General features: G+C 59.3%; 4 protein-coding genes across 4 annotated transcripts; 2 read left to right on the top strand and 2 right to left on the bottom strand.

The window, feature by feature from the left end:
* Positions 1-402: 402 nt before the first annotated feature.
* Positions 403-2,952, top strand: BESB_078600 (uncharacterized protein; the record flags this gene model as incomplete). The annotated part of the gene is made up of 1 exon (XM_029366222.1): positions 403-2,952. One exon carries the CDS (start codon positions 403-405, stop codon positions 2,950-2,952), a length of 2,550 nt encoding a protein of 849 aa, XP_029217653.1.
* Positions 2,953-5,684: 2,732 nt separating this feature from the next.
* On the top strand, positions 5,685-8,417 carry BESB_078590 (uncharacterized protein; the record flags this gene model as incomplete). Its single annotated transcript, XM_029366221.1, has 3 exons — positions 5,685-6,444; positions 6,905-7,270; positions 7,678-8,417. The coding sequence occupies 3 exons, from the start codon at positions 5,685-5,687 to the stop codon at positions 8,415-8,417; spliced, it is 1,866 nt and encodes a 621-aa protein (XP_029217652.1).
* Positions 8,418-9,749: 1,332 nt separating this feature from the next.
* BESB_078580 (uncharacterized protein) lies at positions 9,750-11,180 on the bottom strand (the record flags this gene model as incomplete). Its single annotated transcript, XM_029366220.1, has 4 exons — positions 9,750-9,965; positions 10,304-10,393; positions 10,549-10,708; positions 11,116-11,180. The coding sequence occupies 4 exons, from the start codon at positions 11,178-11,180 to the stop codon at positions 9,750-9,752; spliced, it is 531 nt and encodes a 176-aa protein (XP_029217651.1).
* A 320-nt stretch (positions 11,181-11,500) lies between these two features.
* Positions 11,501-12,436, bottom strand: BESB_078570 (uncharacterized protein; the record flags this gene model as incomplete). The annotated part of the gene is made up of 3 exons (XM_029366219.1): positions 11,501-11,643; positions 11,957-12,078; positions 12,426-12,436. 3 exons carry the CDS (start codon positions 12,434-12,436, stop codon positions 11,501-11,503), a joined length of 276 nt encoding a protein of 91 aa, XP_029217650.1.
* Positions 12,437-13,773: the final 1,337 nt, after the last annotated feature.

Below are 13,773 nucleotides of genomic sequence, written 5' to 3'. Positions count from 1 at the left end.
GCCGGAGGAAGGAGCGAACGGCCTTCTCGTCATTTCTCAGCAGTGCCTGCACACCAAGCGGAGTCGGTATTTCTAGCGAGAGCTCTTTTCTTTGCTGCATCTGCTGCAGGCATCGGCCTTCAGCTCTGCTTTCTAGCCGTTTGGCGTGATCCCAAGCCCTCAGTGAACTGAGGCGACGCGAGAAACTGCACATGTCTCAAGAAAATTGTTTTTCTCGTCCCCCTCAAACGCGCTTTATCACCCACTGCGCTGCTTCCTCCGTCGCCTCGCTCCAGTCGAGTAGATTGCTTGCCTATCCGGCAGCCTCTCCCTCCACCGGACCCCGCCACCTCGCTATATGCTCTGGATGCCGAAGATGTTCAGGTTTCTTTTGGCGCGTTCCGTTTTTCGTTTTAACAGAAAATGAGGGCGGCGACTTTCCGCTTCAAGCCTGTGCCGCTTCTGAGTCGTCGAGGCGGAAGAACGCTTTGCTACGCACAAAAAGAAGACAGAACTCGCAAAGCCACACTCAGACTTGCCTCTTCGTCTTCCTCTCCGCCGGATGCGGCGCCTCTAAACACCTCTTTTTCTCGTCTTCTCTCCTCTTTCAGCGGGCCTCTGGCTTCTCCTCCGTGCTGTGCGAGGTTACGCTCTTTTCTCGCTTGGTATTCGACTGCCGCGTGTGTTGCTCCTTCTGCAGTGACTGTCACTTCCACCGCTGCCTTGCCTCGGCCTCCTTCGCGCTCTTGTCACGTATCTGTTCATTTCTTTCCTTGGGCAAACTCGCCTGCAAACTCTCCTGGACCCTCGTCCTGTTCTTCGTCTCTTTCTCCGTCTGTTTTCCCTTTTTTTTCTTCGTCCTGTTTTCTCCTGAATGACGCGTTTGACGTTTCTCGTCCTCCACCCCGCCGTTTTTCAGCGGTTGACTCGCAGCGCTCATCTTACTCTCCGTCCTCTCCCTCCCCGCTCAGCGGGCTCCCTCGCTACGTAGCTTCTGCCGCATCTTGTCGACCGTCTCCGCCGCGCCCTGCGCACGCAGCTTCGCTGGGTTCGCTTGCTTTGTTTCGCCCTTCGCGGAGGCCGCGTCCTCACCTTTTCGGAGCGTTTGCTGGCTTTCCTTCGCGCCCTTTCTCTTCGTCTGCCTTCGTGGACTCGCGCGTCGTCCGCGTGTATGGCGGCGACGGCGGCGCGGGCTCCTGCAGCTACACGAAGCACGCGAAGCAGATCCTGGTCGGTCCAGGAGTTCCCTCCGGCGGAAAGGGCGGCGATGGCGGCAGCGTGATTCTTCGCGTGCTGCCCACTCGCAAAGCCGCTACCGTCGCCGGCGACGAGCCCTCGTCTCACGCGTCTTCCTGCTCGCCTTCTTCCTCGGCTTCTGCCTCGCTGTCTTCTCTGTCGTTTGCCTCCGCATCATCGCCGGCCTTCCACACCTTCGAGGGGGAGTCGGGCGCGCGGAGGCCGCCGGTTTTTTCGCTGACGAAGAAGTCTGAGCGGGAGGCGAAGGTCGTCTTCTCCGCGGCGAGCGCCTCGGGGGGCCTGGGCAGCCTCCCGGGCTGGGCGCGCGGCGAGGACGGCGAGGGCGGCGGCAAGATGCATCGCCCCGGTAGAAACGGCCGCGACACGATTCTTCACGTGCCGCCTGGAACCGTTGCTTGGGAGCTTAGGCCGCGAAGGAGACGTCGCTCCGAAGCCCACGCAGCGCGGCCTGCCTCTCCGTGCGAAGGGGCCGAGGACACAGAGGACGCGGCGGAGATGGAAGACGCTGAAGGCAGTGGGGACGGGGGTGGAACGGCGCCTGTAGCCTACGATCGCGTGTTTTTGGGCGAGTTGGTGGCCTCATCGGCGCCTCTGGTCGTGGCTCGCGGCGGGCGGGGCGGCCGCGGCAACTCGCGCGCGGACCCGCACAAGGCCGAACGCGGCGAGCCTGGGGAGGAGCGACTGCTTGAGGTTGAGTTGAAGTGCATCGCCGACGTGGGCTTGGTCGGCTTTCCCAACGCAGGCAAGTCCTCGATTCTCGCGGCGCTCTCGCGCTGCGCAGCTCGCGTGGCGGCGTTCCCCTTCACGACGACGGCGCCGAATGTAGGGCAGATCGACTTCCTCACCGGCGAGACGCTGACGGTCGCCGACTTGCCTGGCCTCGTGGAGCACGCGCATCTGAACGAGGGCATGGGTCACGCCTTCCTCAGACACTGCGAGCGAACCAACCTCCTCGTCTACGTCGTCGACGTCAGCGGCGAGTCAGCCACCGAGGTCGTCGCAGACGCCGAGGCAGACGGCGCGCAGGGCGGCGCCGACGCGCGGGCGGACAGCGCGGACGAGCCTTTCTGCGCGCTGCCTGGCGACAGCCGGAGATGGATTGCGGACATGCCTCGAATCCCGCGCGACCCCCTCAAGGCGTTCTTCGCGCTCTACCGCGAGGTCTGTCTGTACAGCGCGAGTCTGGCGACACGGCCCTTCATCCTCGCCGCGACCAAGTGCGACGTGCGCCCAGCAGCGACGCTCCGAAGCGTCGATCGGCTGTGGAGGGAACTGAACAGCCCCGAGCAGCAGCGGCGCCTCGCCCGCCTCCGGCAGCTCGCGCTCGAGCGCCACGGCCCCCCAGCGCCCGCCGGAGGAGACACACGGGGCGAAGCGCGCGCGCGCCTGAGGGCTGAACGCGACCTGCAGGCCCCCCTGAGAGGCGCGGAAGAGACAGAAGAAAGAGCAGAAAGCCGCGACGCAGGTGTCGCGCAAGACGCAGCGCGGAGCACGCGCCCAGAGAGGGAGTGCAGAGCGTTGGAGCCGCGCGCGAGCGAGGCAAAAAGGAGTGAGGGCGGAAGAAGACAGAAGATTCAGGTCGTCGCCGTTAGCGCGCGGAAGGGACAGGGCCTGGAGCTGCTTGCCGAGACGATGCGCGCCGGCGTCGAGGCTCACCGTGCAGACAGGGAGCGCGTCATGCGCGAGCAACTCGAGGAGTGGAGGCGCCGAGGCTGAAAAGCTTTTCTACCAAAGTGAAGCCTCTGCAACACAGGAGGGGACGACCCGAAATCAAGCCTATACTTTCATATCTATATATCCTTGTATATATCTGTCTCTGTATATGTGTAGGTGGCAGAGCGCACTATTCTGCACCTGGAGGGCGAATTCGGGGAGGCTGGACGGGTGTTCCTGCAGCGCACGCGTTTGCCTCGAAGATAGAAGGAGGTGGCGGTTGGGTACGCGCTTCAGTCCGCTTTCCTGGCAACTCGCGTTTTTAACTTTTCAAGCGCCCTTATTTGAAACGCAGTCAACACGCTCGTGAGCGGTGCTGCCATTCGACAGTCTGTCGGCCGGCCGATGGGGACTTGTGCGAGCACTAATGGGTGATGCCTCGCTCTCTCACAAATCGGCAGCCTTCACTCAGGAGCTCTCACTAGATTTGACCGAGTCAGTCGGCAAGTCTCGCACAGATTCGCTGGTTCGCCTTCGCCGAGTGAAGAGCTCGAGATCGAAATCGAACGCCACGTGAAGCGCGTACAGCGTGGCAGCGTATACGTATCTATCTACTTATAGAGCCAGACAGATAAATAGGCAGACAGATAGATAGAGGTACAGATTTGTGTGCACAAGTATCTCTAATTTTCTAATCTATCATACGAATACAGTAGCCCTTGTAGCTGAGTCTACAGCTGACCAAAAAAAGGGGGCCTACCTATCAATATATATGAATATATGAAAATACATGTGTGTGCTAAACGTGTAGTCTACGCGTCGAGATTTGGTCTTCGTATTCTCCGGCCGACAGGCGTTGTGTGTCTTTCGCCCATTCTCAGGTGGAGCTGCATCGTCGCAGTCTCCTCAACAGAACAGGAGCTCGTACCGTTAGTTTATCGGCTGAGGAAAATCTGCTGAATCGTCACAGTCTCTTCAGAGGCGGATCCCTCTGTCGCGGCGACCTGAGGGTCCTGGGGTCGGTGTGAGCGGACCTCCGCGCTTTGGCATCAAAGCGCGGAGGTCACTACCCAGAAGGTCGTCGTGTGCGATACGTGGAACGCTCAGGCTGCGAGGGAGGAGTCTGGATCACGAGAGAGGTCTAAACTTTCCACTGCGAGGCCGCGCAGAGGAGAGCGCGCCTCTGACACACAGTCCCCCACAGAGTTCAATATCGCCCTTGAAGTGACTCCTAAACTCCCACACTGCTGGGCATCAAGTATGCGTCACTATTTTACCAGTGGACGCAGCACAAAGCAAGTGCCGAATCAGTAAAACCACACCTGAAGGCTGTTTTTTTTTTTTATAACTGCCTTGTGTTCATTACACCTTCCCGTGAGACACGCGTCATGCGAATGCGCCTTCCTGATTTCTGTGGTCTGCCTCTCTCGCAGCTCTGACGTGGTGTCCCGTAGAGCCACCAGGCACTCTGGAGGGATGCGAATGCTTCATTTGCTCATCGATGGCTGCATCGGTGACGTGGAAGTCTTCTATCGTTTCGGTTTCCTCGCCTGGGCGGCGACCCGCTGAGCCTCGACGGCCTCGCCTTGCTGGATACCCTCACTCCGGCGTAAAGACTTCCTTGCCGCCGTCGTGTCAAATTCGGTTCCCTTTCCCCTCCCCCTCCCCCTTTTCTGTGGAGTGAACCTGCGCCTGGTTGCAGCTTTGTTCCACGCCTCGGAGTCTGGCGGTCTGCGACTCGCCCCGAAACCAGCGCGCGCCCTGTCTCCCTTCTCTCTCTCGGACGCGCCGCGGAGCCGCACGAGGCGGCGGGCGCGGGACTGCGCGGCTCGCGGGTCGCGCAGGCGAGCACACACGACTTAGGCGAATTTTGCCCGCAAAAAGGCCACCCTCGTTGAGAAAACGCCACCAAACCCGAATCTGAGCCTCCGCGGAACTCAAATGCGTGTACTGTTTCGGCCTCGAGAGCGAAACGCGAGGAAACAGAGAGCCTCTCATCAACGCTGAGGCGTCAAACACGTGCAAGGCGGCACCTCTGCGGCGATGCAGCCGCGTTTAACATGCAGAGACTGGGTCGCGATCCTTCTTGATTCAGTCCCGAGGGTACAGTGCAGTTCCCATATTTATCTTTTTCCTGCTGGTTTCCTCTCACGGCGTCGATTTCGTCGCGAGCTGCCACATTTGTTCTGTTCGCCCCGCCTTTACCTAACCCCTACTAAAGGCCCCAGGTCTCAGCGCACCAGACTCCACCCGCGCCCGCGAGCGAGAGACTAAAACACGCCTGTCCGCGTGTCACTTGTTTGAGAACCTCTTCTCAGTAGTTCTCTCCTCTCTGAGATCTTATGAGTGTCTTCAACTCCGGATGACTGGCTCCCAGCCGCTTTTTCGGCCCCGTTGAGAGCTTTTTTGAGGCTCCGCGAGTCGACTGCTTCTTCGCAGAACGCCGTCTCGCATTGACGCCTTCGGCCGCGTCGTGAGCGGCTGGGAGACAGTCGGTCCTCGAACTCCAAAACCTCCAACGGACACCGTTCGCGAGCCAGCCGTCAGTGGAAATGGAGCAGCGGGATGACCGCGCGGTCTGACGGGAACTACGCGCAACGGACAGCCGACCATGTGCAGCGTCTGACGCCGCTCGCAGAAGCCTGCGCGCTCAACTGGTTCACGTTGGAGGAGCTTTCTCCCTCTCCCCCACCATTTCAGCGGAGAAGGCCCTGGGGGCGTGGACTCCACTTCAGGGTCCGCAGTCGGCGACAGTTTGTTTTGCTTCACAGCGTTTCAAACAAAAAGTTTTCACCATGCAACCGGCTCCTTCGCGGTCCAGTAGGCGACTCCGGCTGCCCGTCAAGGCGCCTCTGTTCGTCTTTCTCGTTTGTTTTTTCGCGGGGCTTTGCCCTCTTCAGCAAGCCGCCGGCGAGCCTGCAATCCGCGTGAGGCCTGCTCACGCGACCGTGCGGTCGTCTGGGACGTGGCGCAAGCTGCGAAAGAGCTTTCTAAAGCTTCTGGCGGAGGAGGCGAAGCGCCGCGAGTGGGTGCCCGTGGAGACTCTGGAGGAACTCGACGAGGACTCGCCTTATGTCATCAGCGTCGCGCCGCAACAGTCTCTCAAGTTTAGGGGTTTTTCGCGCGACCGCGACCGCATCGCCGACGAGCAAGTGTTCCGCGACCTCGGCAAGCAGCTGCCCCAGGGCTTCAACGCCGCCTTCGGTCTGAAAAAGGCCGCCAACGGCTTGCTCACCTGCGCGCACGCCCCCTGGCTGGCGGTCGCCGTCATCGACGCGGTTCGCGAGGCGACAACTCGGCAACATGTCAAATATTACCTTGCAGATGTCCGCTACCTTAGGGGCGGCAGCGAGGACGATGGAGACGAGACTGAGGCTGGCGCGCGAGACGCACCACTCCCAACGACTCTGCCTCTCACGCCAAACAACAAAGTCTTCACCGAAGGCGCGCCTGACCTCGAGCCTCAAACTGGATCGCGCGCCTCCATCCTCTGCACCCAGGACGGTCAGCCGCCGCAGTTCATTCCAGAAGACACAGAGGACGAAGACGTGACTGGTGAGTCAAAGGCGCGACGGCGCGACCCCCTCGAGCCATGTGTGAAAAAGTCTGCGTCGCGGCGTCGTAGGTAAGACGCGCCTCTGCGGGCCTCTGAAGACACCCGTGGAGGGACAGGCTCGCGCCGCCTTGGCGCCGAGCGTCGTCGTTTTAGGTGAAGCCCCGAATGCCGGAGTCGCTAGCCTCATCTCCTGAGAAGCAAACAGCTCACAGCACCGGCATCCACGAAGCAGTTCATCGCGGAATCCCGCATGCGACCACATGCGGGGAGCTGGGTCTAGCGTCCACGTTGGCTTTTCTTCTAGTGACTCTCCAACGCCCGCGCGCTGCTCCTACACGATATACACACAACCAAACTCGTCTACGGATATATAGAAGTTGATGTGCGCATGTATCCCTATCTGTGTTGAAGCGTGTGACTGACTTGCGACATCTTTATTTGCGCGTTTTATGTGCGCAGAGCAGCAGCCAGGGCCTTGGGGCGTCACAGTCGTCGTGCGGTCGCGGGTGAACCCGCTGGCGGCGTTTGGGCGGTCCTACGAGCTGGAGGTCTTGGACAACGTCGCTGTCACGGTGCCCGCGCAGCCGCGCATTCCCCTTCCGCTGAGCGTCGTCGCCTCTCTCGACACGCTTCTCCAACTGGAGTTGGCGGCCGCTGCTGCGGCGGCCGCTGAGGCCGCAGACGCTGCAGGCTCCGGAGCGGCAGATACCGCCGCGCTGCGCGCGCAGGCCCTCTGCAGGCTCGAGCGCCCCGCGGCCTACCGCAGCGCAGCCAAGCTCGACTGCTCCATGTGGCAGACGAAACCGCAAAAATCGAAGGCGTCTGGTGAGGCTCACGCGCGAGTCACGTCCTCTGCGTCCGTCCACGGCCTTCTCCGCGTCTCTGCCCGCGTGCTGTCCAAATGTCTGAGCCGAGCGGCTCGACAAGAATGTATATACAAATAAGTACACATATAGATGTGTCCATAAAGAGTATATAATTATGTGTGTATATGGCTTAAGCGACTGGATAAGTCTATGTAGATGCATATGTGGACAAGTAGATCTCGGGATTCAGCCCCGTGAAGAGTTCGGCGTGACTCGAGAGTCATTGTAGAACAGAACCAGATGGATAGACTGCTGGATGATGTCCCGCGTGGACGCATGTTTTTGCGTCGCGCAGTGCTGCGCAAGCGAGCGGCCCCTTAGTGCATGCGGTGCCTCGTGTCTGGCCGCGCGGATGTCTGTATTCAGCGCACAAGCAGCTGATGAAAGCCCTGGCGCCGTTCGTGGGTCTGAGTGTCTCCAATCACTTACTGGGTCCGCGCCGAAACGCCGCGACGTTCGAGGGGCTCGTGGGCGTCGATGCGTCTGCGGCTGGATCGCCTCCTCCGGCGCTGCTGAACTTGCAGTCGGACTTTGGGGCGCCGGCGGCGAGCGCTGCAGAACGCGCGGTCCTGTCGCGGCTGTCTCACGAAGCCCTGTGGGACTACGCCGCGGACGCCGGCGACCTGAACTCGCCTTTCAGCTTCCACGGCTCGCCAGACGCGCTGCAAGTCTCCGTCGACGTCGGCAAACTCAGCAGCCGAGACCAAGCTCAGCTGAAGCACCGCGTCTCCGGAGGGGCGGACCCCTCCGTGTTTGAATTCAAGCTCTCCGCGCCCCGAGGCAGCGACGCCTTCTCAGACAGCAGCCAGCAGGAGTACGCGCCCGGCGCGGTTCGCAGCATCTACCAGGCGACCGTCGCGGAGCCCCAGCGGCAGTCGCACAACTCGCTCGTGAAGAATCTCGCGTGGCTCGCGGGATTCGTGGCGCTCTATGCCGGCGGCAGCAAACTCTGGAGCTGGTGGAAAAACGACAAGGCCGCGAAGCAGCAGCTGAAGCACATCGAGGACGCTCGGCGCAAACAAGAATTCGAGCTCAAATACTTCGTCAGACGCGCACAGGCCGCCGACGTCCTCAACGCCGCAAGGCAAGACGACATGATGCTTTGAGGCGCTGAGAAGATGTCTCACGGCTCGATTTAGGGGGACGGGGGGGGAGGGCAGCGGCATGCCCCGCGGCCCTGAGGTTTGCGTCAGGCGCGTGCGTGTGCCGTCTTTTCGCACTGCCACCTGTGTTTTCTAAACATAGATATCGACAGGTCTTGTCTCGATTGTTCACGTTCGACGCCTTCCAGGTTGCCGCCTCTCCTCAGTCGGCCGGCAAGCGTACCGAACGAGCGAGGGTCGGATAAGTTCAGAGCTCTGTTGTCCCGCATCAAATTTGTGGAAGCGTGCTCGCGTGTTCGCGCTCATGGATTCAATGCCCAAGAATACCTGGCGCTTAGGAACAGCCTCTTCTTCTAAACGGATTTCATGGGAAACAAAGGAAAGGTGCCGCCGCAGCACGCTGAGGACGCGCTTCTCTCGTGGAAGTCTGCGCTGGCGAGTCTGCGAAGGAACGTGAAGAGTGTCTCAGTGCGCGGCTGGAGATGCAAGCGGCTGATTTTGTGTTTCGCTCAAGGTGTCTGCGTCGTGTCTCCCCAAACTTGAAGCGAGCCTCCGGCTTCGCTTTGCGTAAATTGGGCCCAGTCAACGATCCGTGCCACGTCGACCACACTGCGTGCTCCACCGCAGCCCAGCAACTGCGAGAAAAAAGGGCGCGCTACGCGCCCTCTCGACCGACTCGCTCCTGGGCAGCCACGCGTGCTGCTCTCAAGAGACAAGCGCAACTTTGGTCCGCGTGTCGGTGACGATTCAGGGAAACGAAAAACAGCTCTCCCCTGCGCTTCGTCGTAGGGGGGCTGTCGGTTTTTGTTTTTACAACGCAACCGAGAGATTCACGTGCGTGCGGGAGGCGCGGCGAAGCCTGCGGTATGGACGCAAACAAAGGATTAGCGTGTTAGTCTACAGAAACGAACAGAGAAGCATCGCCGCGATGCAGACAGGAGGTGAGACGGCTGAGAGGCCGCCGACGGCAAAAGGCCGAAGCTGTCGCCACAGAAACACGGAAATTCGGAACAGACCAACTCCGCACAGGAAAGGGGAGGACCCGAGCTAGCATCAGACATATGCGGATGTCCTCAACAGGCGAGATGGAATAGCTCCGCAAACACCGTCTCGTCGACCCTTCTAGGCCGCGTGCCGCAGTCTCACGCATCCGAGACGCTGGGCGGCCGGCGCAAACCGCCCTCCACAGTTACGCCTGCCTCGCTTGAAGCATCTCGAAGCCACGCACGAAACCCCGGATGCCGGACGAACTCAGAGCCTCGCACGCACGCGTACGAAGAAACCGTTACTCCTGCCTGGTCTGCAGCCGTCTTGCGGTATATGCACACCGCGCGCTTATCGGAATCGGCGCTCGAGAGCGGGAAAGCGGCACGTAGTCTCGGGGAACCGCGGCATAGCGGCTGCGTTGCTGTGCAGAGCCTTGACAGGGAAGCGGAAGCGCTTGTCGTTCGCCAAGCGCGCCGCAGACGACGCAGACGAGCTCGAGGCTTCATCGCATCGGATCACCATGCCGCAGCCGAGGAAAAAGCCGAAACTCACGGCGCCGCCCACCTGCATCACATCAAAATGCAAAAAGGAACACGCTCCCACGACCTTGCACTTCTGGATCCCTCCTGACTCTCGCGACTAATGCTGCAAACGCACGCCTTCAACGCAGCCATCATTCGACAGTGCTCAGTCTGAAACGCTTGCAAACACGAATGTTCAGCTAAACAACCGTCCTTTCGTCTTTGAAACGCGTTCCTGATTCGCCGCGAGGCGCGCGCCGCTACCACGAAGCCAAGACGCCAAACAGCAGGCCATGCACCACAAATCCTAAATGAAATAGACACGCAGACAAGGAGAGGCTGCAGAGGAGCATTGCGCCGTAGTGCGCGGCTGTCACCTACCACTGAGACGGGGAGAATTAGGAGGTTTCTGTTCACGACAGCCGCGTATCCGCCAGTCAGAAACCCGAAAATGCCGCCGACAGCTGCTCCCTGAACAAGCAGCCAAAACGCGCAACAGAGAGAGAAAAACACAAATGAGAGAGCGCCGCGAAGGGCGGCGTGCCGCCCGCACTTGCGTCTGAATCCGCCCACGGAGACACCTCAACCACGTCAGCCTTTCTGGTCGCGCGCTCGCCTTCACTCACCATCTTCATGCCCGTTTTGACGCCCTCGAGGCAGTTCCGCATCCTCGGGTTCTTCACGTGGCGATCGAGAAAGGAGACCTCGCGGCCTCCCTGCAGGCGCCGGCGCTCCTCCTCGACGTATTCGCGGTCATACACGCCGGGCGATTCTGAGTACGGCGATCTGAAGAACGCAGACTCGCACGCGCTCAAAGCCGAAGGATTTGCAACCTCCGCTCGCCTCACGTTAAAAAGAAAGGCCGGGGCGCATGTGTTCAAACAGACGAACACACACACAGGGACACAACTACATACATATATAAATATGTATATATTTTCTTGTATACTCGGATTCGCGTGCTGATGGCATGACGCACAAAGTCGGCAGACGGTCGGTCACGCCCCTGCAGAGGTACAAGAGCCTCTCGGCTGCATGTAGATACATATATATATATACAGAAATGCATAAATATACATATTTATATGTGGACTAAGGAGGAGGAAAGCCACAAACAAGGTCGAACGAAAGAACTTGTACATGAGAGAGTCGGGACTGCAGAGGCGATCCTGGAAGAGCACGGCGTTTCTTACGAGTATTTCGAAAAGTCTTCTTTGGCGTAGTAGTCCTCAGACTTGCCGACATTCAGCGAGGGCATGGAGAAGAGAGAAGAAGAGGAAGCGGAGGAGGAGGCACGATCCGAAGAGGACGGCGCAGACGAGGGAACTGCGACGCATGCATTGCAGCAAAACGTAGACGACACTGTCCGCACGAGCCGCAAAGACACACACGCGAGAGCGCACCAAAGGACGACTGGAAAGCGGCTTACAAAAGGACGACTGAGACCTGCGACTAGAAAAGAATGAGAAAGGTGCCTTTGCCGCAGCAGAGCGCGCGAGATGCCCCCTGTAGTCTTACGACTCCCCATCCAGAGTTAGAGAACCGCAGCGCCCAAGGCAGGGATGAACAGAGCTCGGGTCAGACGTGGCAGAGCGGGAATTGCGTCTTGGCTTCAGCGTTCAACTGACGAAACTCACCTGGTGGCGCAGGCGGCGGAGGGGTAAAGGACTTGAAGGGCGCGTTGACGTCCACCGTTGTGGCGCCCAGTGCCTTGGGAGGGGCTGAGAAGAAACGACATGCGACAGAACGCGGAAAATACAAGTTCCGCAGAGACACAAGCGTGCTTCACTCGGAACAGTCTGCGACACCGCTGCGAGTTATCGGCACAGAAAGCATGGGCACGATCTTTATTGCCCGGCGTGGCTCTGTGTCACCCTAAGCTGCTTTTCTCAGACAGACGGAGAGTGTTCGTCGTGCATGGCCGCGTTTAACAGGCGCGCCCATGAGGCCTGCATTCTATTCGGCCTCGGCGGAAGCGACGCTGGCAAGGTGCCTACATGAAGAAACGAGTTTTTGTCAGCGCGCCGGACTTACGAGGAGGCGCGACGGCCCCACCAGCAGGCGGCGGAGGGACGAATTCATCGAATTCGCTTTTCGGCAGAGTTGTCGCCGCCGTCGCGTTGCTCGAGGCAGACGAGCCGCCCCCGAACGGCCACCTGCGGGAAGAAAAATGCCGAAAGAAGCGACGTTTTATCCTGATTCCGAGCCGCGTTTTCGAGGGAAATTCGTCTTGGACTCATCCGCTACTGGAGCGAACGTCAGCAACGAAAACGACGAAGAAACGACAGACCTCAGATGATCATCGGGGGCGGGAAGGGATAGCGGCCGCGCCGCACACACGGCAGTCCAAATCTCCCTCTCTGTTCTGCAGCGGTCCTTCGGGCGTCAGATCCACAGTTGGGGAGCTCTGGACGTCAATTGATTCCGTGACCTGTGATTTTGCGCGACTCAGTGCGGACAACATGCAGTCGCAGCTAGCAGTCCCTTCACCGTGCCCACTCACCAGCCAGCCATGGTGACGAAGACAAGAGGAAATTAAGTAACGGAGGCGAAATCGATCCGTGACGCACGGCGATGCGTGAGGTCTCCTCCAGCCCACACGAGTAACATGCATACACTTCAGGCAGAGTCGTCGTTCGCACACGACGCCAGAACCACAACGTCTCTAAGGCAGGGAAGTTCTCAGTCTGTAAACGGAGGCCTCAGTTGGATGGTATACAGAGATGCAGAGGCAGCAAACAGAATGAAAGTGACGAAAAAACAGTATACTCCAATCGCGTGTGCTGCCCCGAGACTCGCTGGGAGCTGCGCGACCTGCGAGCACTAAAAAATGAGCCCTGGTACGAATGAGTGGTTGATCATCACCGACGCCATCGGCGAGTGATTCTCTAAAATGCAGGACAGCGGCGTTGGGTGGCTGTAGAGTGCTACCGCCTGTGATTCTGAACATGCGGACTTTGAGAAGCTGCGTACTCTTTTGCTGCTGCCGCGCATGCGCCCGCTTTTCGCAGGGTGGCTCTAAGGCCCGGAGTCGCTCACTTTCTCAGTCTTCCAGCACCCCGGTTGATTGGTCATTTTGCGCGAAGTCCCGTGCGAGAAACCTGGTGAAGAATCCTTCTACAAGCGACGCATCTGCGCCTGCCTTTGTGGCGTGTCTTGTTGTGCCTACCCTCATACTTGCGTGAGGCTTTCGGGGCACTGCCTCACCATCGTTTAGCAGAGGCACGCCTCTTTGGCAACTGATCCGTGCCAACCAGGTAACGCAGCTCTAGTGGCTTCAGCCGGGGGAGAAAAACGGTGGATTCTCAGTTCAGTGGGGGGAATGAGCTTCCCTGCATCCGCTTGACAGGTGAAAGTCAAGCTCTCGCGCGGAATGCATGTGGTATGTTGAGCGGCGATGCGCGTACAGTTAACGCAGTCAGGCGAAAGTGAGGCATCTGACACAGTCACCATTTGTTGTTCCTGCCAATAGCACAACAAAACGAACCACCAAATCAGTCTGGTAATGCAGGGGTTGCCATCCAGCGAACATACACGTTGTGCTTAGGATTTATACACGGCCGCCGACCAGATGAGCACTGTGGTGGGAATTCGTCTGGATGGTTCCGTGAAGCTCCTATTCACCCAGGAAGCAAATGTGCTTCTTGTTGATATCCTAGGCCATTCTTCATTAGGCCATCGATTCAGCGTGTCAGTCAGACGGTCGTGTCGAGCTGGCTCCACAGCGTCAAACACCAAGCCAGCCTGAAACTGGATTCGCATCTCCGGGAGCTGACAGTCTCACCCACGATATAAACTGTATGCTGGCGCACAACCCTGAGGGTGACGTGCCGGTCAGCGTCCGCTTTCTC

This window comes from Besnoitia besnoiti, chromosome VII (genome assembly GCF_002563875.1).
Source record: "Besnoitia besnoiti strain Bb-Ger1 chromosome VII, whole genome shotgun sequence".
Taxonomy (NCBI): domain Eukaryota; phylum Apicomplexa; class Conoidasida; order Eucoccidiorida; family Sarcocystidae; genus Besnoitia; species Besnoitia besnoiti.
Note: the sequence above shows the minus strand (reverse complement) of the source record. Positions and strands in the feature narration are given on the sequence as shown.